The sequence below is a fragment of the Bombina bombina genome, chromosome 2 (genome assembly GCF_027579735.1).
Source record: "Bombina bombina isolate aBomBom1 chromosome 2, aBomBom1.pri, whole genome shotgun sequence".
Lineage (NCBI taxonomy): Eukaryota > Metazoa > Chordata > Amphibia > Anura > Bombinatoridae > Bombina > Bombina bombina.
In genome coordinates, this window is record NC_069500.1 from 407,854,362 (window position 1) to 407,881,910 (window position 27,549).

The window sequence follows — 27,549 nt, forward strand, 5'->3', positions numbered from 1 at the left end:
CGCCAAAAATAACGCAATAAAAAGAAGCATTTTCAGCCCCCGCGAGCCAAACAGCCCACAGGAAAAAAGTCAAATTTTAAGGTAAGAAAAATTGATTATTCATATGCATTATCCCAAATAATGAAACTGACTGTCTGAAATAAGGAATGTTGAACATCCTGAATCAAGGCAAATAAATGTTTAAACACATATATTTAGAACTTTATATAAAAGTGCCCAACCATAGCTTAGAGTGTCACAAAAATAAGACTTACTTACCCCAGGACACTCATCTACATGTAGTAGAAAGCCAAACCAGTACTGAAACGAGAATCAGTAGAGGTAATGGTATATATAAGAGTATATTGTTGATCTGAAAAGGGAGGTAAGAGATGAATCTCTACGACCGATAACAGAGAACCTATGAAATAGACCCCGTAGAAGGAGATCATTGAATTCAAATAGGTAATACTCTCTTCACATCCCTCTGACATTCACTGCACACTGAGAGGAAAACCGAGCTCCAGCCTGCTGAGAAGCGCATATCAACGAAGAATCTAGCACAAACTTACTTCACCACCTCCATGGGAGGCAAAGTTTGTAAAACTGATTTGTCGGTGTGGTGAGGGGTGTATTTATAGGCATTTTGAGGTTTGGGAAACTTTGCCCCTCCTGGTAGGAATGTATATCCCATACGTCACTAGCTCATGGACTCTTGCTAATTACATGAAAGAAATATAGGTCACTAGGTTTTAATTAATGTTTATTAACTTTAATATGTTAGTTGTTTAGCTAAAAAATTATAACAGAAAGTAATCCTTTAATGATTTCCTTAAATCGTTGAATTTTGCTTTTTTGAAGTTAAAAGTCTTAGTTAAACCTTTAAGACACTGCATATGAAAAGAGATTTCAAATGTGACCATGTTATGATCGCTGTTACCCAAATGTTCTTGGACTTCTATGTTTGATATTATATCTGTATTGTTTGATAGCACTAAATCCAATATAGCTTTACTCCTAGTTGGCTTCTCTATTAATTGTGACAAGAAGTTATCCCTGAGAACATTTAAAAATCTTTCCCCCTTAGCTGAATTACTAGTTTCATTGGCCCAGTTTATATCAGGGTAGTTAAAAGCTCCCATAATTACAGCACTGTTATTAGCAGCCTTACCTATTTGCATTAGTAGTTGAGTTTCCTCCAGGTCACTAATGTTAGGGGGCTTGTAGCATGTTCCTAGTAATATTTTTTTAGGATTTTTCCCCCCACTCTTTATTTCAACCCACAGGATTTCTACATTGTGACTTGTATCATAAATATCTTCCCTTATTGTAGGTTTAATATTAGGTTTAATATACATGCAGATTCCTCCATCCCTTTAATTATTCCTGTCCCTCCTAAATAAAGTATACCCCTCTAAGTTAACTGCCCAGTCATGTGAATCATCCCACCAAGTTTCAGTTATACTGATAACATCATAGTCCTCTTCTGCAACTAAGAGCGTCAGCTCCCCCATTTTACCTGTCATGCTTCTTGCATTTGTTGTCATACATTTAATTCCATGTGCTTTCTGCTGCTACTTGGTGTGCTTTCCTCTATACTTTCTAATGTGATATTTCTTAAGTCATCCTTTCCTTGAGATATTAAGGGAGTGACATTCACAGACTGACACCTATGTTCTATTGTGTTCTAACTGACCCTCCCCCCCTTTGCCTAGTTTAAAAGGTTCTCTAAACGTGTTACCATCATTTCCCCCCAACACACCAGCACCCATGTCATTCAGGTGCAATCCATCATTACTGTAAAGAAGAAGCATTTAAGAAGCAAAGAAAAATGTTCACTGTAATATCAAACTTTATTGCTCAAAACTAATAAAAAAATGTTAAATACTTAAGACCAAGCACACAAGGTATACATAGGCAAAGACAGCAGAATTTTCTTCAAATACAAGTTGAGCAAGTCAACAACAGGTATCAGACAACCACTCCACAATTCATACCACAATTATTACTTGGGCAATCTTGACTTCTGGTACTTGTCACTAGACCCTTGGTCACAATTTGACTACTGAATACTGGTCACTCAATATTTCAGACAATTGTTTTTTCAGCAAAACTGTTAGAACAGTGCCCTAATATATAAATGCATCCCTCAACATCTATTAAATTACATTATTTTTTAATGTTACAGCCTGGGCTCCATTATTGAAATTGATATAAACCACAAGAGAAATCTAAATGCATAAATGTAAACTTTCAATTGCAGAATTAAGTTTGCTAGTTAATTAGTAAGTAGAAAATACAATGCCTTTCTCTGTTACATCAACTTAAAATGCACCATTAAAAACATGGCAAACCACAACATGTTAGCATGGTATTTATAAACTGGTCATGATACAATTACACCTTCAGATTTTCACTACCTTGCAGGCAGCTTTAAACACCAAACCCAATACATTTTAAAGGAGTCATACTATAGACTAATGCATAAGTAAAATACACCATATTTCATGGCATTTACGGCACCAATTAAAAAATGATAATACTCTACATGGAGTTAAAAAAACAACAAAAAAATCCTCACAATTTTGCATATATAGGAGCAATACCCCACTTAAATTTGTAGAAAGTTAAAACACATACAATAATACTTTTTCATGCAAAATAAATTAATGCAGATCTCCAGAGTTTCATGCATATAGCATATAACAAGGCTTTTGCTGATTGTGACTTTAAAATAACAAAATTATATTAGCCATGTTAAAGATAGTTTTAATGAAAGGCATTTTCATTTTTATCACATCTGTCTACTTTTCCTGTAATTTCTCTCTTCAAGTTGTGCTTTTTCCATCACCATGGTAGCAGAAGAACATAACTCACACACAAGATGCTGCAGTTTTCCTAATGCTCCAACAGTCTTCAGAGATAACCACATGTAAATAAAATGTGCAGACATACCTTCATTTTAACAATTGAACACAACTAGTTTTAAATGCTTTTGATGATGTAGTATGCTATGCAATTTTAAAAATGTCCCTTTATAACTCAGTGTATTATTAGGGAATATAGAAAAGTAACTTGTGTTAGAGGCTCAACAAAACAAATTTGGTATGATGCTTGAGTTCCAAAATTCATAAAATTCCATCTTCACTCAAAGGAATATTTTAAAAATTACAAAAATGTCAAACAACAAATATTAAAGAACAGTTATTGCATTGCTCACCATGCAGGATCCAAACTACTCTATTTTCCGAAGAGACCATATAAATCTTAACTTTTAAAGCTTTGGTTTATTGTTAAAATACAGAGACAGTCAACAGCAACCTCTTCGTCACAACAGCAATCTGAAGGCGGCATGTTCTCTTAAAATGCAATACATGAATCTCCAGAGGTTACGCATCCACTATGCATCGATTAAGGTAGAATATAAATATATGCACTTAAGCAGAGACATTGACAATAACTATAACCTATTGTGGAATGGGTCTAAGATAAGGCAACACATACATCCCTTGCATTTAATAAGTATATAAACAATTTTAAAGACAAAAAATGTTACATACACAATGCCATCAAAAATACAAATTTGTAAACTTCTATAAAAAAATAAAATAAAAAAAAGTGGTGTCCAGAAATGTTGCAAACTTCTCAGTAAGCCACTGAAAGTATTTGACATTTTTTACTACAGAAATAAAGTAATGCCTATATAGCTAAGCAGAACTGTTTTATACAGTCAAGCTGTAAATATAAAATGGTTTACCATAACATGTTAGTAACAGTTTTCTTCTTTGACTCAAGCAGGATATTAAAAGGAAAGGAGTAAAACCATATTCTGTATCCTATGTACAGCAGCAGGTTTTAGTAGATTTACACAGTGCATAATACTAGTAATACTAATCGCCTTTGAATAATAAAAGACAATACAGGACACTTGATCATTCAAAACCTAGTTCCTCATTAAAGAGAGACTATAAAATGAGAAAAAGTCCAGATTAATGGGGAGGAGAATAACACAAAAACAACCTCACAACAACTACAACCCCCCACCCCGCAAAAGAATGCACTTTGTGTAGCACGGCACTGCAACACTTAAATTAAAAAAAAAAGTTAAAAAAAAAAATTCCCTTTGGGGTCTATTTGTGGTGTGTAAATGTAGAGCAATCATAGTGAACTTCCCAAATCAACCACATTATAGACATAATTATATATAATAAAAAAAATAGTGAGTGAATTGTGATACATGATTTACGTAACATTGCAAGCTGAAGCTGCAAACATTTAATATGGCCTAATTCATTGAGTACTACTTTTAATTAAAGGAGAGTAAAGTCAAAATTACAGTTAAATGCATTGGATAGATTATGACATTGTAAACTTTCCAATTTATTTATATGATCAATTTGCTTAGTTCTTTTGGTAACATTTGTTAAAGAGTAATCCTAGGTGAGCTCAGGTGGGTGCACATGTCTAATCATCTGGCAGCAGTATTTGCCATAGACTTCTAAAGATTTGTGCTCACTACTAAACTCCTATCAGCCTACCTAGATTTATACTCCAAAGGATACTGAGAGAATAAATCAAATTTAATAATAAAAGTAAATTAAAAAGTTGTTGCTGTTCTATCTGAATCATGAATGTTTAATTTTGACTTTACTGTCCCTTTTACAGTATACTATAGAAGCCAAAGGTGGCTACAAGAATAAGAAATTATGTGTCTAAGTCTAAAAATTTCACAAAATAAATTGGATCTATTGAAATGCTGTATTTGCTAAGACACTTTAACAATGACAGAATTAAAGCTTCACGTTATTTTAGTGGTACAGATAGATGTAAAGAATAGGGAAAGAATCCCCCCTCTCCCGTGTGCTTACATAAACATTGGACATAATTCAGGCAGACCTCTAGTTATTGTTAGTTCCTGCTTGTGTGACTTCTTAGGAAAAGACAAAAAAAAAAAAGTCAGTGTGGCAGCACAGGCAACTAAATGGTATACTGCACACATTTGCTAAAGAAGCAATTGCATTGCAGACTTGTGCAGCTTTTAAAGGGCATAGATAATAGCATAAGTTACGTATGCATACAGGCTGTGCTTAGCAGAAGTAACCATATATAAAGCTTTCAGAGCACACACTTCATGAGTCTACAGCAGTAAACTGCCCTGCAGATTTAAATAAAACACACAGCACAGAGTAACCAGGGCTAAAACAATAGAGAAATCGCATTCATAAAGTGTGCAAACTGACACCACAGCATTAATATGTGCTTAAGTAAAACAGGATGTCACAATGTAACAAGCAGCTTAATTCTGTATACATTCCAGTGAAAAAAACAATATATTACTAAAAACTGTTGTATGTATACACACAAAATATCTAAGCAGGACATTGTGCTGCACTTCCTCATCCTAGAACTGCAGAGTCAGAATATACTCATCAACATGTCATAGGGTCTGTGCATAGTAATGCAAAGGAATAACAGTAACTGCAGTTTTAGCAAAGTCGACTGTAATCTTGCTGGACATATTGTTGAGAACAGTTATTATAAAGCCACATTAGCTTTTGTAAGTAAAAAGAAAGGTCTGCTGTTATATTTGATGTGTCCCAATACATTTAAAAATTAATGTATTTAAAGTATGGGCATTATTTAGCATAGGGTTTATGATATGAACACAATAGGAAGGAATGGATAGACATTCCCTTGTATTCTTTAAAGAGGCTTTTTAAAGAGGTCACTTGAGCACTGCAGAGATTCGTTTTCTTAATTTAAATTCAGTGCACAATATATGAAGATTCTACTGAATCTTACAAAAAAAATAATAAAAATAAAATAAAAAAATCAGCAAAATGCAATTTTACAGTCCAGGATCCAGTTTTGTATGTAAAAACATGCACTGTTTAAACATAAATACATAATAAGGCCCTATTAAGAAAAGTGCTTGATATTTTTAAAAATGTATAACCCTCATATTGTGCATGTCGCAAACACTGCCTTTCTAGGAAATATAAATTAAAAAAAAAAAGCAACATCTGAAAAGGAGGTATTTTCTCAGTCAATATTGCCTAGATTTAGAAAGGACAATGCATAAGGAAAGCAGCCCTGTTTATGGATTTCCTTCATTGGTACACATTCAAAATTTCCCAGGCTCCTTATTGCATTCATGTTAGACATCCACAGTGCAAAGCGGTTCACTTCCTGGTTGCGCAGATTCCACAATTGTCATCTTGGGTTTCTTTCGAGTTTCCTCCTTTAAAACAAGTAAATGATTTTACAAATGTTTGTTGATACTGAAACATTTTCTGAAAGCAACGGTCATTTTCTGGTTTCCTATAAACTGAAAGGACTCCAAAAAAATAAAATAAAAAATAAATAAAAAAGTATATAAAAAAATGTATTAACATATATTGATAAAGTATACTGTAATAAGGGTCTATATACATAAGATGACAAATGTATGATCGATCAAAGAGGGCTCTCCTGACAGCCTATGAAGGCATGCCCCCTAACCTGAATGGTATTTGGCACATTCCCTTACAAATGTAAGCGTTCTCATGGTTTTTAGAACTAGTGGCATTAGAAGAAAGAGTATGTATGGTCAATATTATTGCCCTTCTGCTACATATATTGAAGTAATTTCAGGTACTATATTTCTGTACTGAGGCCTGGGAATCCTTAAAATACAACTTGTATCTGCTCCTCCGGGCTATTTGGTTTTAGCCTGACTACATTTCACACTGTTACTTAGAGTGGGTGGGAGAAATGTTTAACCCCTTTATGACCACTGCCTTACCTTGTACGACGCTGGTCATTATGCCCTTAAAGGGACACTAAACCCAATTTTTTTCTTTTGTGATTCAGATAGAGCATGCAATGTTAAGCAACTTTCTAATTTACTCCTATTATCAAATTTTCTTTATTCTCTTGGTATCTTTATTTAAAAAGCAAGAATGTAAGTTTAGATGTCGGTCCATTTTTGGTGAACAACCTGGGTTGTTCTTGCTGATTGGTGGATAAATTCACCCACCAATAAACAAGTGCTGTCCAGGGTCTGAACCAAAAAATAGCTTAGATGCCTTTTTCAAATAAAGATAGCAAGAGAACAAAGAAAAATTAATAGGAGTAAAATTAGAAAGTTGCTTAAAATCGCATGCTCTAACTGAATCACGAAAGAAAAAAATTTGGGTTCAGTGTCCCTTTAAGGACCAGCGACGTACCCTGTACATCACTGCAGTCCTGGACTTCTCTCTGCTGCGATCTCGTGCTATTTCTGCATGCCCCACGAGTGGGGCACTGCAGAAATAGATATGGAGAGCGGGACACTCTGTGGCCCTCTGTGCATTGGACAGCAGTGGTGCCATTCGTTGGTGGGTGGGAGGGTAAGGAGTGAGGCAGGTGGGGGGCCCATTGCTGTAGGGGGTGGGAGGAGGGCGGGACCGCTACGCCACGCTACAGGCCTAGTGCAGGTTTTTTTTTTTAATTTAAATTAAAAAAAAAAACACTATTTTTTTTTTTTTAAATAAAAAAAAACTATAATGCCCTCTATTTTGAGGGCATTTGGGGCGCTTTTAGAAAATTAACCAGAGATCGGATCACTGGTTAGTTTTCGGAGCACTAATTGCTACCGCAAGCTCACGGTAACAATAACCACCCACTTATAATGGCTGGTTAATTATCGTGCATTTGCAAACGGGCCTGCAATAAGTTAGCGCTCCACTTCTAGCCCAAAATAATTAAGTGTGTAACTGTCACACACCAGTTCAGCTTCATCTTAAGAGAGTGATGTATACTAGGAGATCCTGTGCCATATCCTAATTTCTCCTCTGTTATTTACCTGGACAATCAAATGGTCAAATAATTTTATTGTCCCTTTAAAATTATCAGAATATTATGCTTGCCAGGATCTTACAATTTCATTATTTTACAAAAGGGGGGGGGGGGGGGCAATTTATTTTTTATTTTTAGGAAGTTTATATTATATGCACAATCCATTACTCCTGGCCACTAGGAGGCGGCAAAGATTCCTAAAGCTTTAAGAACACTTAATCCCTTCTACCTCTCTGCTATTCTAGTCTGACGTATAACCAAGAAAGGAGAAGTAGAAAGTAGGGTCAATGAGGTGCAAACTAAAATTCCTGCCAGAAAAAATAAAATTACGTAAAAAATGGGCAGGTCTTGTGGACTCTCACCACCATGAAAGAAATTAAAATTAGCAAGTAAGCAAACATTTTGTTTTCTTTCAGAATTTTTTTTTTAAGGCAGGTGCCTAATTTTGGAAAAACTATCCTGCCTTCAAGAAAACCTTGGTAATCATTAAATTTAGTCAAAAGGCTAAAGGAATTCCTCTGACCTTTATGTGGACCAAGTGACAAATTAAAAGGATACTTTTCCATCCATTGAAGGATGTATGACAACTCTTGCATAGCCAGAAAATTCAGTGTCCAGTCATTCTTGATGTAAGACAATTTTGAGAATGTTGATTGGAAGCGACAGTTCCTCAGGGCACCAGGTTCCATGAGCTCTCAGGGAACCCCACATAGCATCCCATCCGGACAACCTTGCCCAGGATGGGCGTAGGAAACACATAACCTGAAGAACCGGAGTCAGAGATAACCACCTATGGAGACTTCCTCTTGTCTAGGCCTCCAGGTATATTTACCTGTAACAGATCGGAATGGTCCCCATTCTACTTTTGAGCATACATAAACTGTAGAGGTTTCAGAAGAAATAGAGCAAACGGAATAGCATCTGAAGCCACAACCATAAGACCTACAACTTACATGCAATGAGCCACCAAAGGTTGAGCAGTGGTCTGGAGCAGACGACAGGCCATCTTAAGTTTCACTCTGTGCTGATTTGTGAGAGATATACGCATGTTGATGGAGTCTGTGATAATCCCCAGGAAGTGAACCGTCGCAGTATGAACAAGGGAACCCTTTTCTAGATTGAACTTCCAACCTTGTGTCGACACAAGAGTAACATATCCGTGTGAGTCTGTGTTACTGGTAAAGATTGTGCCTGAACCAAGATATCGTCCAGGTAAAGAACTACTGCAATACCCTGTAAACGAACTGGAGCCAGCAGAGCCCCCAGTACTTTAGTAAATACCCGAGGAGCCATAGCTAGGCCCAACAGAAGGGCAACAAACTGGTAGTGCTTGCTGAGGAAGGCAAACTGAAGATATCTGTAGTGATCTCTGTGAAGGTACACATCCTTCAGGTCTATACCAGGGTCACTACTCCCATGGCTCTTAGGTTGTCCACTCAGTGGAGTAACACTGACCTCTTTTCTGGGTTCCCAGAGACCGAAATCCTATCCTGTATCCCTGAGAAATGATGTCCAGTACCCAGGGATCCTGAACTGTCAGAGTCCACTCTCTTAGAAACAAGGATAGTCTGCCCACACACGACATGGTCCCAAGATCGGGGGAGACCCCTGCATGCAGATTTATTGTCCAGGGCAAGTTTCTTGGGCTGTTTATAAATGCCCTTCCCTTGGTTGGGCTTCCAAGTGCTTCTTAATGAATTGGTCTTGGGCGCAGCCAAGCTCCTCTAAAGTCTGTTCAGGCGAAAGAAACAAAAATGCCCTGCTGTACGTCACTTGGGTTTTGATTTTTTATCTTTTATTAGGAATAATGCGTATCCTCCCATGACAGTAGCAATGATTGAGTCCAAACCCGGGCCAAAAAGAGATTTGCTCTTGAAGGATGGAAGTCGGAACTTAGATACCATCTCCCCTGACCAGAATTTGAGCCACAGAGCTCTCCTGGCAAGCACATCAAAACTAGAGATCTTTGTATGCGATGCCATTATTCAATGTATCTGCATGAATGCTAAGGCATTAGCTGTCTTTAGAGATTGTGTATGATCCTGGATGTCTTCCAGGGGCAATTCAACTGTATTTAGGATTGGCAACAGATCTTAGCAGCTCCAGCCAAGGCAGCAATTCCCGCCACCAGCTGGAAAAGGGAGCCCAACTGCAGGAATACCTCTCTCAGGTATCCCTCAAGCTTTCTGTCTAGAGGGTCCTTAAAGGACATGCTTCCTCTAAGCCAGGGTGGATATGGCCTCATCAAAAATGGGCACAATATTCCATGCCTCCAAATGTAAAGTGGGGGCAGGAAACATTTTCCTGAAGGTAGATGAGGGAGTAAAGGGTACCCCAGGTTTCTCCCACTCCTTGGAAATAATCTATGCAATTACTGAAGGGACTGGGAACACCTATGGGGTTCTAGGCTTAGGTCTGAAGACTGACTCCAGTCTGAGTTTGACTATCCTCAGAGGATCTTTATGCTGGTACCCTCAGAGTAGAAAGGACCTGTATGGGGAAATTATATTTAGATTTAAGATAGAGCAGTTAAGACATTTGCTCAGAGTCCTCCTCCAATTCATTCATATATCCGGCTGTAACATCAGCCTGATCGTTAGAACTATGCTCTGGAAAACAGTGTTTATACTTTCTCTTCATTTTCCCTGTGATAGACATAGTGCTGAGGGCCTGGGGTAGAAAGGCAGCGTGGGGATCCCTTGGTAACTTGCATACTAGTTGACAGACATGAGCTGCATAATTGTGCCGTGGACACAAAAAAGCTAACTTTATTGGTACAATTAAAAGCCATAGACTTGGTGCATGTAGCCCAGCATAATACTTAAAAGCAAAATTTATGCTTACCTGAAAAATGTCTTTCTTTCCGGATATGGAGAGTCCATGACGTCATTCAATTACTAGTGGGAATATTACTCCTGGCCAGCAGGAGGAGACAAGGAGCACCACAGCACAGCTCTCCTGTCACTCCCCTACCCATAAATCCAAGTCATTCGACTGAAGGGAAATGGAAAAGGAATAACAAAAAAGGTGTAAAGGTGCCTGAGGTTTAGTCAAAAATAAAGGGTGGGGTGGTGGACTCTCCATATCCAGAAAGAAAGAAGGTTAGCATAAATTTTGTTTTCTTTCCTAAGATATGGAGAGTCCACAACATCATTCAATTACTAGTGGGAACCATTACCCAAGCTAGAGGACACAGAATGAACAGGGAGGGAGAACAAGACAGGCAGACCTAAAACAGAAGGCAGCACAACTTGAAGAACCTTTCTCCCAAAAGAGGCCTCAGCCGAGGCAAAAGTATCAAATTTGGAAAAAGTATTCAGAGGGGACCAAGTAGCAGCCGTGCAAATTTGTTCCACAGAAGCTTAATTTTTGAAAACCCAAGAAGAGGAGACAGCCCTAGTGGAATGAGCTGTAATTCTCTCAGGAGGCTGCTGTCCAGCAGTCTCATAAGCAAAACGAATTATACTTCTCAACCAGAGGGAAAGAGAAGTAGCAGTAGCCTTTTGACCCTTACGCTTTCCTGAGAAACAAACAGGGCAGAAGACTGGCGAAAATCCTTAGTTGCCTGTAGGTAGAATTTTAGAGCACCCACAACATCCAAGTTGTGCAACAGACGTTCTTTATGAGAAGGAACAACAATTTCCTGATTAATATTTCAATCCGAAACCACCTTAGGGAGAAACCCCAATTTAGTACAAAGAACCGCCCTATCCGCATGAAAGATAAGGTAAGGCGAATCACACTGCAAAGCCGAGAGCTCTGAAACTCTCTAAGCAGAAGAGATAGCAATAAGAAACAAACCTTCCAAGATAGCAACTTAATACCTACGGAATGCATTGGCTCAAACGGAGCCTGCTGCAAAATTTTAAGAACAAGATTAAGGCTCTAAAGAGGAGCAAAAGTTTTAAACACAGGCCTGATTCTGACCATGTCCTGACAAAAAGATTAAACAACTGGCACATCCGCCAGACGCTTGTGTAATAAAATAGATAATGCAGAAATCTGACCTTTCAGTGAACTGACTAACAACCCTTTCTCCAGACCTTCCTGGAGAAAAGACAGAATTCTAGGAATCCTGACCCTACTCCAAGAGTAGCCCTTAGATTTACACCAATAAAAAGGTATTGTATGGTACATTTTTGGAGTAACAGGCTTGCGAGCCTGGATCTTGGTCTCAATGACTGACTCAGAAAATCCACGCTTAGACAGAAATAAGCGTTCAATCTCCAAGCAGTCAGCTTCAGAGAAACGAGATTTGGATGGAGAAATGGACCCCGAGTTAGAAGGTCCTTCCTCAGAGGCAACCTCCAAGGAGGCAGAGATGACATCTTCACTAGGTCTGCAGGAGCTATTAGAATTACTGATGCTCTCTCCTGCTTGATACAAGCAATAACTTGTGGAAGAAGCGCAAAATGGAGGAAACCGGTATGCTAGACTAAAATCCCAAGGTACCGCCAGAGCATCCATCAGAGCGGCCTGAGGATCTCTTGACCTTTAAACGTACCTTGGAAGCTTGGCGTTCTGCCGAGACGCCATCAGATCCAACTCAGGCACCCCCCATTTGAGGGTTAACCTGGAGAACACCTCCGGATGGAGAGCCCACTCCCCGGGACGAAATGTCTTTCTGCTCATGAAATGCACTTCTCAGTTGTCCACTCCAGGAATGTGGACAGCAGAAAGACAATTGTGAGCTTCCGCCCACTAAATAATTCGTGCTACCTCCTTCATGGCTAAGGAACTCCAAGTTTCTCCCTGGTGGTTGATGTAACCCTCTGAAGTGATGCTGTCCGACAGAAAGCCTGATAAACCAGACTAAAGATAATTGAGGCCAAACCATCAGAGCATTGTAAATCACTCTCAATTCCAAGATGTTTATCTCCCGAGTCCATAGTCCCTGTGCCTTTAACAAGTCCCAGACTGCTCCCCAGCCTAGCGTCTGGTCATAATCACCCAGGAAGGTCTCCAGAAGCATGTAGCGTGAGACAAATGGTCCTGAGAAAGCCACCATGGGAGAGAGTCTCTTGTTGACTGATCTAGATCTATCCTCTGAGACAGATCCAACATGGTCTCCGTTTCATGGACTGAGCATGCATAATTGCAGAGCTCTCAAATGGAATCAAGCAAAGGGAATGATGTCCATGGAAGCGACCATCAGACCAATTACCTCCATACATTGAGCCACTGATGACTGAACAGTAGACTGTAGAGAGAGGCAAGAGGAGAGAATTCTGGATTTTCTAACCTCAGTCAGAAAATTTTTCATAGATAAAGAATCTATTATGGCCCCTAAGAAAACCACCCTTGTAGCTGGAACAAGGAACCTCTTTTCCAGATTCACTTTCCAACCGTGGGAATGTAGAAGACAACAAGATCTCTGTATGAGAGTTTATTGTTGAAAAGGTGGCGCCTGAACCAATATGTCGCCCAGGAATGGCGCCACTGCAATTCCCGGAGACCTGATCACTGCCAAGAGCCCCCAGAACCCTTGAGAAAATTCTGGGAGCTGTGGCAAAGCCAAACGGAAGAGCCACAAACTGAAAGTGTTTGTCTAGAAAGGCGAATCTCAGGAATTTGTGATGATCCCTGTGGATGGGAACATGAAGATACGCGTCCTTCAGGTCTATGGACGTCATGAACTGACCCTCTTGGACCAAAGGAAGAATGGAACAAATGTTTTCCATTTTGAAGGACAGTACCCTGAGAAACTAAATGGGTCGAAAAGTTCCCTCTTTTTTGGCACCACAAACAGATTTAAATAGAATCCTAGACCCTGTTCCCTTACTGGAACAATCACTCCCAGGAAGAAAAGGTCCTGAACGCAGTTCAAGAATGCCTCTTTACCTGGTCTGCAGATAATCTTGAGAGGTGGAATCTGCCCCTGGGAGGAAAAGTTTTGAACTCTATTTGTAACCCTGAGATACTATGTCCACAGCCCAAGGATCTGGGACATCTAGTCTCCACACTTGACAAAGCAGGTCAAGTCTGCCCCCCACTTGATCCGATCCTGGACCAGGGGCCGACCCTTTATGCTGACTTAGACTCAGCTGAGTGTTTCTTTGATTGCTTCCCCTTATTCCAAGGCTGATTGGGCTTCCAAGAAGACCTGGACTGCTCCTGCTTGGAAGAGGGAGAGGAAGACTTCTGGCCTTTGAAGTTACGAAAGGAACGGAAATTACTTTGATGTCCTTTGAGTCTGCTGTTCTTGTCTTGCTGTAGAAAAGACCCTTTTCCACCCGAAATAACATAATTTATGCTTACCTGATAAATTCCTTTCTTCTGTTGTGTGATCAGTCCACGGGTCATCATTACTTCTGGGATATAACTCCTCCCCAACAGGAAATGCAAGAGGATTCACCCAGCAGAGCTGCATATAGCTCCTCCCCTCTACGTCAGTCCCAGTCATTCGACCAAGAATCAACGAGAAAGGAGTAACCAAGGGTGAAGTGGTGACTGGAGTATAATTTTAAAAAATATTTACCTGCCTTAAAAACAGGGCGGGCCGTGGACTGATCACACAACAGAAGAAAGGAATTTATCAGGTAAGCATAAATTATGTTTTCTTCTGTTATGTGTGATCAGTCCACGGGTCATCATTACTTCTGGGATACCAATACCAAAGCAAAAGTACACGGATGACGGGAGGGATAGGCAGGCTCATTATACAGAAGGAACCACTGCCTGAAGAACCTTTCTCCCAAAAATAGCCTCCGAAGAAGCAAAAGTATCAAATTTGTAAAATTTGGAAAAAGTATGAAGCGAAGACCAAGTTGCAGCCTTGCAAATCTGTTCAACAGAGGCCTCATTCTTAAAGGCCCAAGTGGAAGCCACAGCTCTAGTGGAGTGGGCTGTAATTCTTTCAGGAGGCTGCTGTCCAGCAGTCTCATAGGCTAACCGTATTATGCTACGAAGCCAAAAAGAGAGAGAGGTAGCAGAAGCTTTTTGACCTCTCCTCTGTCCAGAATAAACGACAAACAGGGAAGAAGTTTGACGAAAATCTTTAGTTGCCTGCAAGTAGAACTTGAGGGCACGAACTACATCCAGATTGTGTAGAAGACGTTCCTTCTTTGAAGAAGGATTTGGACACAAGGATGGAACAACAATCTCTTGATTGATATTCCTGTTAGTAACTACCTTAGGTAAGAACCCAGGTTTAGTACGCAGAACTACCTTGTCTGAGTGAAAAATCAGATAAGGAGAATCACAATGTAATGCTGATAACTCAGAGACTCTTCGAGCCGAGGAAATAGCCATTAAAAACAGAACTTTCCAAGATAACAATTTTATATCAATGGAATGAAGGGGTTCAAACGGAACACCCTGTAAAACGTTAAGAACTAAGTTTAAACTCCATGGTGGAGCAACAGCTTTAAACACAGGCTTGATCCTAGCTAAAGCCTGACAAAAGGCCTGGACGTCTGGATTTTCTGACAGACGCCTGTGTAACAAGATGGACAGAGCTGAAATCTGTCCCTTTAATGAACTAGCCGATAAACCCTTTTCTAAGCCTTCTTGTAGAAAGGACAAGATCCTAGAGATCCTAACCTTACTCCAGGAGTAACGTTTGGATTCACACCAGTATAGGTATTTACGCCATATTTTATGGTAAATCTTTCTGGTAACAGGCTTCCTAGCCTGTATCAGGGTATCAATAACCGACTCAGAAAAACCACGTTTTGATAAAATCAAGCGTTCAATTTCCAAGCAGTCAGCTTCAGAGAAGTTAGATTTTGATGTTTGAACGGACCCTGTATCAGAAGGTCCTGTCTTAGAGGTAGAGACCAAGGCGGACAGGATGACATGTCCACTAGATCTGCATACCAAGTCCTGCGTGGCCATGCAGGTGCTATTAGAATCACTGATGCTCTCTCCTGTTTGATTTTGGCAATCAATCGAGGAAGCAGCGGGAAGGGTGGAAACACATAAGCCATCCCGAAGTTCCAAGGTGCTGTCAAAGCATCTATCAGAACCGCTCCCGGATCCCTGGATCTGGACCCGTAGTGAGGAAGCTTGGCGTTCTGGCGAGACGCCATGAGATCTATCTGTGGTTTGCCCCAACGTCGAAGTATTTGGGCAAAGACCTCCGGATGAAGTTCCCACTCCCCCGGATGAAAAGTCTGGCGACTCAAGAAATCCGCCTCCCAGTTCTCCACTCCCGGGATGTGGATTGCTGACAGGTGGCAAGAGTGAGACTCTGCCCATCGAATTATCTTTGATACTTCCATCATTGCTAGGGAGCTTTTTGTCCCTCCCTGATGGTTGATGTAAGCTACAGTCGTGATATTGTCCGACTGAAACCTGATGAACCCCCGAGTTGTTAATTGGGGCCAAGCCAGAAGGGCATTGAGAACTGCTCTCAATTCCAGAATGTTTATTGGAAGGAGACTCTCCTCCTGATTCCATAATCCCTGAGCCTTCAGAGAATTCCAGACAGCGCCCCAACCTAGTAGGCTGGCGTCTGTTGTTACAATTGTCCAGTCTGGCCTGCTGAATGGCATCCCCCTGGACAGGTGTGGCCGATGAAGCCACCATAGAAGAGAATTTCTGGTCTCTTGATTCAGATTCAGAGTAGGGGACAAATCTGAGTAATCCCCATTCCACTGACTTAGCATGCATAATTGCAGCGGTCTGAGGTGTAGGCGTGCAAAAGGTACTATGTCCATTGCCGCTACCATTAAGCCGATCACCTCCATGCATTGAGCTACTGACGGGTGTTGAATGGAATGAAGGACACGGCATGCATCTTGAAGCTTTGTTAACCTGTCCTCTGTCAGGTAAATCTTCATTTCTACAGAATCTATAAGAGTCCCCAAGAATGGAACTCTTGTGAGAGGAAAAAGAGAACTCTTCTTTTCGTTCACTTTCCATCCATGCGACCTTAGAAATGCCAGAACTAACTCTGTATGAGACTTGGCAGTTTGAAAGCTTGAAGCTTGTATTAGAATGTCGTCTAGGTACGGAGCTACCGAAATCCCTCGCGGTCTTAGTACCGCCAGGAGGGCACCTAGAATCTTTGTGAAGATTCTTGGGGCCGTAGCCAATCCGAATGGAAGAGCTACAAACTGGTAGTGCCTGTCTAGGAAGGCAAACCGTAGATACCGGTGATGATCTTTGTGGATCGGTATGTGAAGGTAAGCATCTTTTAAATCCACTGTGGTCATGTACTGACCCTTTTGGATCATGGGCAAGATTGTCCGAATAGTTTCCATTTTGAACGATGGAACTCTTAGGAATTTGTTTAGAATCTTTAAATCTAAGATTGGTCTGAAAGTTCCCTCTTTTTTGGGAACCACAAACAGGTTTGAGTAGAACCCTTGTCCTTGTTCCGACCGCGGAACCGGATGGATCACTCCCATTAATAACAGATCTTGTACACAGCGTAGAAACGCTTCTTTCTTTATCTGGTTTGTTGACAATCTTGACAGATGAAATCTCCCTCTTGGGGGAGATAATTTGAAGTCTAGAAGGTATCCCTGAGATATGATCTCTAGCGCCCAGGGATCCTGAACATCTCTTGCCCAGGCCTGGGCGAAGAGAGAAAGTCTGCCCCCCACTAGATCCGGTCCCGGATCGGGGGCTCTCGGTTCATGCTGTCTTTGGGGCAGCAGCAGGTTTCCTGGCCTGTTTGCCCTTGTTCCAGGACTGGTTGGGCTTCCAGCCTTGCCTGTAACGAGCAACAGCTCCTTCCTGTTTTGGTGCAGTGGAGGTTGATGCTGCTCCTGTTTTGAAATTCCGAAAGGGACGAAAATTAGACTGTCTAGCCTTAGCTTTGGCTTTGTCTTGAGGTAGGGCGTGGCCCTTACCTCCTGTAATGTCAGCGATAATTTCTTTCAAACCGGGCCCAAATAAGGACTGCCCCTTGAAAGGTATATTAAGTAATTTGGACTTAGAAGTAACATCAGCTGACCAGGATTTTAGCCACAGTGCCCTACGTGCCTGTATGGCGAATCCTGAGTTCTTAGCCGTAAGTTTGGTTAAATGTACTACGGCCTCCGAAATGAATGAATTAGCTAGTTTAAGGACTCTAAGCCTGTCCATAATGTCGTCTAGCGTAGATGAACTAAGGTTCTCTTCCAGAGACTCAATCCAAAATGCTGCCGCAGCCGTAATCGGCGCGATACATGCAAGGGGTTGCAAAATAAAACCTTGTTGAACAAACATTTTCTTAAGGTAACCCTCTAATTTTTTATCCATTGGATCTGAAAAGGCACAGCTATCCTCCACCGGGATAGTGGTACGCTTAGCTAGAGTAGAAACTGCTCCCTCCACCTTAGGGACCGTTTGCCATAAGTCCCGAGTGGTGGCGTCTATTGGAAACATCTTTCTAAATATTGGAGGGGGTGAGAACGGCACACCGGGTCTATCCCACTCCTTAGTAACAATTTCAGTTAATCTCTTAGGTATAGGAAAAACGTCAGTACTCGCCGGTACCGCAAAGTATTTATCCAACCTACATAGTTTCTCTGGTATTGCAACGGTGTTACAATCATTGAGAGCTGCTAAGACCTCCCCTAGTAATACACGGAGGTTCTCCAATTTAAATTTAAAATTTGAAATATCTGAATCCAATCTGTTTGGATCAGAACCGTCACCCACAGAATGAAGCTCTCCGTCCTCATGCTCTGCAAGCTGTGACGCAGTATCAGACATGGCCCTAGTATTGTCAGCGCACTCTGTTCTCACCCCAGAGTGATCACGCTTGCCTCTTAGTTCTGGTAATTTAGACAAAACTTCAGTCATAACAGTAGCCATATCTTGTAATGTTATCTGTAATGGCCGCCCAGATGTACTAGGCGCCATAATATCACGCACCTCCCGGGCGGGAGATGCAGGTACTGCCGCGTGAGGCGAGTTAGTCGGCATAACTCTCCCCTCGCAGATTGGTGAAATTTGTTCACATTGTACAGATTGACTTTTATTTAAAGTAGCATCAATACAGTTAGTACATAAATTTCTATTGGGCTCCACCTTGGCATTGGAACAAATGACACAGATATCTTCCTCTGAGTCAGACATGTTTAACACACTAGCAATAACTTGCAACCTGGTTATAATCTTTTTTAGCAAAAACGTACTGTGCCTCAAAGAGGTACTTAAACGATTAAATGACAGTTGAGATAATGAACTGAAAAACAGTTATAGCATCAACTTTAAAACAACACAACTTTTAGCAAAGGTTTTGTTCCCATTAGTAAGATAACATAACTAAATTTGACATAAAAATTATTGAGTAACGTCTTTATCCACAGTCAATATAAAAAATTCTCACAGCTCTGCTGAGAGAATGTACCTCCCTTCAAGAAGTTTGAAGACCCCTGAGATCTGTCAGAGATGAACCGGATCATGCAGGAAAAATAATAATAGCTGACTGGAAATTGTTGATGCGTAGCAAAGAGCGCCAAAAAACGGCCCCTCCCTCTCACACACAGCAGTGAAGAGAAACGAAACTGTCACAATTCAAAACAAACTACTGCCAAGTGGAAAATAAAGCCCAAACATTTATTTACTCAGTACCTCAGCAATGTAAACGATTCTACATTCCAGCAAAAACGTTTAACATGATATAATACTTATGAAAAAGATTAGTGACCTTTAACAGAGTAGTTCCGGTGAAGTACCATTCCCAGAATACTGAAGTGTATACATACATGTCATTATAACGGTATAGCAGGATTTTCTCATCAATTCCATTCAGAAAATAAAAACTGCTACATACCTCAATGCAGATTCATCTGCCCCTGTCCCCTGATCTGAAGCTTTTACCTCCCTCAGATGGCCGAGAACAGCAATATGATCTTAACTACTCCGGTTAAAATCATAGTAAAAACTCTGGTAGATTCTTCCTCAAAGTCTGCCAGAGAAGTAATAACACGCTCCGGTGCTATTATAAAATAACAAACTTTTGATTGAAGTCATAAAAACTAAGTATAATCACCATAGTCCTCTCACACATCCTATCTAGTCGTTGGGTGCAAGAGAATGACTGGGACTGACGTAGAGGGGAGGAGCTATATGCAGCTCTGCTGGGTGAATCCTCTTGCATTTCCTGTTGGGGAGGAGTTATATCCCAGAAGTAATGATGACCCGTGGACTGATCACACATAACAGAAGAAATCAGAAATTATTTCTGCCAGACCAGGGCCGAACAAGGTCTTACCCTTGTAAGGAAGCGCCAGAAGCTTGGATTTAGAGGTAACATCAGCTGACCAAGGATTTTAGCCACAATGCCCTGCGGCTTAGGACAGTGAAGCCAGACATCTTGGCTTCCAGTCTAATAACTTGCATGTTAGCATAATACAGCCACTTAACTTTATGCAAAAATTCTTTAAAACAATAAACCAATCAAGCTCCCTACACCTCAGACAGGCTGAGGTGCCTTACCGTAACACATACACAATTTAGTTGCCAGAAGTCTCTAAAACGACCGTATAGTAGATCGACACGGAAGAGACTGAAAGCTCCGCGAATATCTGATAGCAGAGAGAAGTCTCATGACCAGCAGAGAGAGGAAACTATGCAGCAAGTAAAAGGCGCACATTTCCCTCTGCCTAAAACTCGGGAGCTAAATTTACACAAACTCTCAAGCATTTTGTCAGATAGCCTGTTCTAGCTAAGCAAGCAAAGAAAAACATAATTTATGCTTACCAGATAAATTCCTTTCCTTCTGGGTAGGGAGAGTCCACAGCTTCATTCCTTACTGTTGGGAAATACAACACCTGGCCACCAGGAGGAGGCAAAGACACCCCAGCCAAAGGCTTAAACATCCCTCCCACTTCCGCATTACCTCAGTCATTCTGCTGAGGGAACAAGGAAAAGTAGGATTAACAGTAGGGTATAAATGGTGATAGAAGATTAAAATAAATAGGGGACCGCCCATAGACAAGAAAAAACTGGCAGGGGGCTGTGGACTCTCCCTATCCGTTTGGAAAGGAATTTATCTGGTAACCATAAATTAATGTTTTCCTTCCTAAGATAGGGAGAGTCCACGGCTTTATTCCTTAATGTTGGGAAAACTATACCCAAGCTCCAGAGGACACTAAATGAATAACGGGAGGGAACAAAAAGGAACAGGCGGACCCTATTCTGAGGGTACCACAGCCTGCAAAACTTTTCTCCCCAAAGCTGCTTCAGCCAAAGCAAAAACAAAATTTATGCTTACCTGATAAATTTCTTTCTTTTGCGATGTACCGAGTCAACGGTTTCATCCTTACTTGTGGGATATTATCCTTCCTAACAGGAAGTGGCAAAGAGAGCACCCACAGCAGAGCTGTCTATATAGCTCCCCCCTTAACTCCACCCCCCAGTCATTCGACCGAAGGCCAAGGAAGAAAAAAGGAGAAACTATAAGGTGCAAAGGTGACTGAAGTTTTCAATAAAAAATACTGTCTGTCTTGAATAGACAGGGCTGGCCGTGGACTCAGTACATCGCAAAAGAAAGACATTTATCAGGTAAGCATCAATTTTGTTTTCTTTTGCAAGATATACCGAGTCCACGGTTTCATCCTTACTTGTGGGATACCAATATCAAAGCTTTAGGACACGGATGAAGGGAGGGACAAGACAGGAACCTAAACGGAAGGCACCACTGCTTGCAAAACCTTTCTCCCAAAAAAAGCCTCCGAAGAAGCAAAAGTATCAAATTTGTAAAATTTGTTCAACAGAAGCATCATTTTTAAAAGCCCATGTGGAAACCACCGCTCTAGTAGAGTGAGCTGTAATTCTTTCAGGAGGCTGCTGTCCAGCAGTCTCATAAGCCAAAAGGATGATGCTTTTCAGCCAAAAGGAAAGAGGTAGCCACAGCCTTTTGACCTCTACACTTTCCAGAATAGACAACAAAGAAGATGTTTGACGAAAATCTTTGGTTGCCTACAAATAAAACTTCAAAGCACGAACCACGTCCAAGTTGTGCAACAGACGTTCCTTCTTAGAAGAAGGATTAGGACACAGAGAAGGAACAACAATTTCCTGATTGATATTCCTGTTAGAAACAACCTTAGGGAGGAACCCAGGTTTGGTAAACAAAACCACCTTATCAGCATGGAAAACAAGATAAGGTGAGTCGGATTGTAATGCAGATAGTTCAGAAACTCTTTAAGCTGAAGAGATCGCAACTAGAAACAGAACTTTTAGAACTAAATTCAAACTCCATAGCGGAGCCACAGGTTTAAACACAAGCTTGATTCTAACTAAAGCCTGACAGAACGCCTGAACGTCTGGGACATCTGCCAGACGCTTGTGCAACAGAATAGACAAAGCAGATATCTGTCCTTTAAGGAACTAGCTGACAATCCCTTCTCCAAACCTTCTTTGAGAAAGGACAAAATCCTAGGAATCCTGATTCGCACCAAAAAAGATATTGACGCCATATCTTATGATAAATTTTCCTAGGGACAGGCTTTCAAGCCTGAATCAATGTATCTATGACCGACTCAGAGAACCCCGGTTGGAAAAGATCAAGCGTTCAATCTCCAAGCAGTCAGTCGCAGAGAAACTAGATTTGGATGCTGGAACGGACCTTGAATCAGAAGGTCCTGTCTCAGTGGCAGAGTCCATGGTGGAAGAGATGACATGTCCACCAGGTCTGCATACCAAGTCCTGCGTGGCCACGCAGGTGCTATCAAAATCACCGAAGCTCTCTCCAGTTTGATTCTGGCAATCAAACGAGGAAGGAGAGAAAATGGTGGAAACACATAAGCCAGGTTGAACGACCAGGATACTGCTAGAGCATCTATCAGTACTGCCTGAGGATCCCTTGACCTGGACCCGTATCGAGGAAGTTTGGCATTCTGACGAGACGCCATCAGATCTAATTTTGGTGCGCCCCATTTCTGAATCAATTGTGCAACACCTCCGGATGGAGTTCCCACTCGCCCGGAAGAAAAGTCTGACGACTTTTTTCTCTCCACTCCTGGGATATAGATTGCCGATAGATGGCAAGAGTGAGTCTCTGCCCATTGAATTATTTTGGAAACCTCTAACATCACTAGAGAACTCTTTGTTCCCCCTTGATTGATATATGCTACAGTCGTGATATTGTCCGACTGGAATCTTAGGAATCTGGCCGACGCCAGCTGAGGCCACGCCTGAGGCGCGTTGAATATTTCTAGAATATTTATCAGGAGGAGAGCCTCCTCCTGTGTCCACAATCCCTGTGCTTTCAGGGAATTCCAGACTGCATCCCAGCCCAACAGGCTGGTGTCCGTCGTCACTATGACCCATGCTGGCCTGCGGAAACACATTCCCTTGGACAGATGATCCTGTGAAAACCACCAAAGAAGAGAGACTCTGGTCTCTTGGTCCAGATTTATCCGAGGAGATAAATCTGTATAATCCCCATTCCACTGTTTGAGCATGCAAAGCTGCAGTGGTCTGAGATGCAAGCGAGCAAAAAGAACTATGTCCAGTGCCGCTACCATTAAACCGATTACCTCCATACACTGAGCCACTGACGGCCGAGGAATGGAATGAAGAGCTTGGCAGATGGATAAAATCTTTTTCCTGACCTCCATCAGAAAAATTTTCATGTCCACCTAATCTATCAGAGTTCCCAGAAATGGAACTCTTGTGAGAGGGATAAGTGAACTCTTTTGCACGTTCACCTTCCACCCTCTTAGAAAAGCCAACACGATGCCCGTGTGAGACTTGGCTAATTGGTAAGTTGACGCCTGGATTAAGATATCGTCCAGATAAGGCGCCACAGCTATGCCCTGCGGCCTTAGAACTGCCAGAAGGTACCCTAACACCTTCTGGGAGCCGTGGCCAACCCGAAGGGAAGAGCCACAAATTGGTAATGTTTGTCCAGAAAAGCAAACCTGAGGAACTGGTGATGATCTTTGTGGATAGGAATGAGTAGATATGCATCCTTTAAGTCCACGGTAGTCATATATTGACCCTCCTGGATCATTGGCAAAATAGTCCGAATGGTCTCCATCTTGAGGATGGGACTCTGAGGAATTTGTTTAGGATCTTGAGATCCAAAATTGGTCTGAAAGTTCCCTCTTTTTTGGGAACCAAACAGATTGGAGTAGAACCCTTGCCCCTGTTCTGTATTCGGAACTTGACAGATCACTCCCATGGAATATAGGTCTTCTACGCAGCGTAAGAACGCCTCTCTTATTGTCTGGTTCTCTCCAGACTGACTTGGATTGAGCAAAATTCCCCTCTTGCTTCGCAGCAGAGGAAGAGGAAGAGAGACCACCTTGAAGTTTCGAAAGGAACGAAAATTATTTTGTTTGGTCCTCATCTTATCCTGAGGAAGGGCATGGCCTTTCCCTCCAGTGATGTCTGAAATGATCTCTTTCAGTTCAGGCCCGAATAGGGTCTTACCTTTGAAAGGGATGGCTAAAAGCTTAGCTTTTGATGACACATCAGCTGACCAGGACTTAAGCCATAACGCTCTGCGCGCTAAAATGGCAAAACCTGAATTCTTCGCCACTAATTTAGCCAATTGAAAAGCGGCATCTGTAATGAAAGAATTAGCTAGCTTGAGAGCCCTAATTCTATCTAGAATATCCTCTAATGGAGTCTCAACCTGAAGAGCCTCTTCCAGAGCCTCGAACCAAAAGGACGCTGCAGTAGTTACAGGAACAATGCACGCTATAGGTTGGAGAAGAAAACCTTGAAGAACAAATATTTTCTTCAGGAGACCCTCTAATTTTTTATCCATAGGGTCTTTAAAAGCACAACTGTCCTCAATAGGTATAGTTGTACACTTAGCCAGGGTAACAATAGCTCCCTCCACCTTAGGGACCATCTGCCACGAGTCCCGCACGGCGTCTGATATGGGAAACATTTTCTTAGAAGTAGGAGGGGGAGTGAATGGAATACCTGGTCTATCCCACTCCTTAGTAACAATTTCCGAAATCCTCTTAGGGACTGGAAAAACAGTGTAGGCAGGAACCTCTAGGAATTTGTCCATTTTACACAATTTCTCTGGAACTACAATAGGGTCACAATCATCCAGAGTCGCTAAAACCTCCCTGAGCAATAAGCGGAGGTGTTCTAGTTTAAATTTAAAAGCTGTCATATCTGAATCTGTCTGAGGGAACATATTTCCTAAGTCAGAAATCTTTCCCTCAGCCAGAACATTGTGAGGGTACATCAGATATAGCTAATAAAGCGTCAGAGGGCTCAGTGTTGGTTCTCACACCAGACCTACTGCGCTTCCCCTGCAACCCCGGCAGCTTAGATAAAACCTCAGTGAGGGAAGTATTCATAACTGTGGCCATATCCTGCAGGGTGAAAGAATTAGACGCACTAGAAGTACTTGGCGTCGCTTGTGCGGGCGTTAACGGTTGTGACACTTGGGGAGAATTAGATGGTATAACCTGATTCTTTTCTGACTGAGAATCATCCTGTGACATACTTTTAGTAGCTAAAATATGTTCTTTACAATTTATTGACCTTTCAGTGCATGAGGGACACATTCTAAGTGGAGGTTCCACAATGGCTTCTAAACATATTAAACATTGACTTTCCTCAATGTCAGACATGTTGAACAGGCTAGTAATGACTTCAAACAAGCATGAAAACACTTTATTTAATGAAAAAAAAAAAAAAAAAAAAAATCTTAAAAAATGGTACTGTGCCTTTAAGAGAAAAAAAAAAAAGTATACACATTCTGCAAAAACGCCTAAACATGCACCAAATTTTTCAAAATTTTGTATGTAGGCACACAATAGGTAGTTAAGATTGCACCACAAAATATGTAACAATTAACCCCTTAATGTCCAAACAGGATCGAAAATAGGCCCAAATCCAGAAAAAAAAACCCTCAGCACCTTGCCACAGCCCTGCTGTGGCCCTGCGTGCCCTCAGGGATTGAAAGTTTGGGGTAAAAGCTTTGATTTGGCCCCAAACATACACCAGGGCCCTCAGGAGTTAGCTTGCTGCTTGTTGTACAAAACTAAGTGCGCAACTGAGGCGTGAAAATAGGTCCGCCCATCTCATTCGATGTTCCCTGAGCCTTAAAGAATCGCACCAGAGCGGTTATAACTAGTCATGTGGGTTCCAAGACCCTAAAAATAAGCCATGTATCCTAATAAAGTTGCCCAACACGTTTATTGCCCACAAAAAACGTTAAAGCACTCCCATCCAAAAAACGTTTGCACACAAACATTTTACATTCAGTGTCAACCATATTTGTAATTGGCCCCATAAGCAAGCTAAGTAATGCCCTTTTTAGCTCTAGGATTACTGCTTACCCTCATGGGGATACTGTCAACCTTTCTGAAATATCACAGTCTCTCCAGAAAAAAAATGACTGAACATACCTCATTGCTGTATAGCAAGAAACCGTTCCTCACACTGAAGTTTTCCTGTACTCCTCAGCTTCTGTGGGAACAGCAGTGGACCTTAGTTACAAATGCTAAGATCATCATCCTCTAGGCAGAAATCTTCATCCATCTCCTGCCTGAGAGTAAATAGTATACACCGGTACCATTTAAAAATAACAAACTCTTGCTTGAAGAAAAATAAAAACTAACAGTTTATCACCTCTTTCACTTTACCCTTCCTGCTTAGAGCCGGCAAAGAGAATGACTGGGGGGGGGGGAGGGGGGGTGGAGTTAAGGGGGGAGCTATATAGACAGCTCTGCTGTGGGTGCTATCTTTGCCACTTCCTGTTAGGAAGGATAATATCCCACAAGTAAGGATGAAACCGTGGACTCGGTACATCTTGTAAAAGAAAAACATCAAACTTGTAAAAATTTTAAAAAGTATGCAAGGATGACCACCTTACAAATCTGATCCATAGAGGCTTCGCTCTTAAAGGCCCAAGAGGAAGCCACTGCTCTAGTGGAATGAGCCGTTATCCTCTCAGGAGGACGATGTCCTGCTGTCTTGTAAGCTAAGCGGATGACACTCCTTAACCAAAAACATAGGGAAGTCAAAGTAGCCTTCTGCCCCTTACACTTCCCCAAATAGACAACAAACAAAGAGGAAGATGGTCTAAACTCCTTAGTAGCCTGGAGAAAGAACTTCAAGGAGCAAACCACATCCAAATTGTGAAGTAAGCACAGATAAAATCTGAGGATATAGTAAAAGAATTTCGTAAATTTTATGAAATACTATATACTTCTGAAAACGATAGTCAAAATGAAAAGGAAGGGAGTGAGTTCTTGGATACAATTTCTATCCCTGAAATTACACAAGACCAGCAGGAGGAATTAAATGCAGAGATTACTAGAGGAAATTAATAAAATTATATGAGAACTAAAAAAATGAAAATCACCAGGACCAGATGGTTTACCCATAGAATGGTATAAATTACTTAAAACACAAATCTCTGAAGTATTGGTAGTATTGTTTAATTTATATAGGACAGGAAGAATTCAACCTTCACAAGAATTTTCAACAGCTTGTATTATTGTAATTCCAAAACCTGAGAAAGACCCTCTTAAAGTGGCTTCATATAGACCAATCTCATTTCTCAATCAAGACAAGATGTTGACAAAAATATTAGCCAATAGATTAAAAAAATGTTTACCTTCATTAATTTATAGCGATCAGTCAGGCTTTGTACAAGCAAGATCTTCAGTAAAGAATATGAGAAAAAAGTTTTATATATAGTGAATCAGTTTTGGACTTTAAATAAAAAAATGACAAACCAACCTAAGAAAAATATGACACTTTTAGCATTAGATACCGAAAAAGCATTCAACAGGATTGAATGGTCATTTTTATTCACATGCTTAAAGTATAATATTCAGGGATCTTTTTATTCTCTTATTAAAAACATTTATAATAAGCCAAAGG

General features: G+C 41.1%; 1 protein-coding gene across 1 annotated transcript in view; it reads right to left on the bottom strand.

The window, feature by feature from the left end:
- Positions 1–1,813: 1,813 nt before the first annotated feature.
- Positions 1,814–27,549, bottom strand: part of DGCR8 (DGCR8 microprocessor complex subunit) — a 141,476-nt gene continuing 115,740 nt past the window's right edge. Inside the window, exon 14 of the mRNA XM_053701901.1 lies at positions 1,814–6,220. Coding sequence (XP_053557876.1) covers positions 6,137–6,220 — 84 coding nt within the window. The 3' untranslated portion in view covers positions 1,814–6,136. The remainder of the gene's footprint in view (positions 6,221–27,549) is intronic.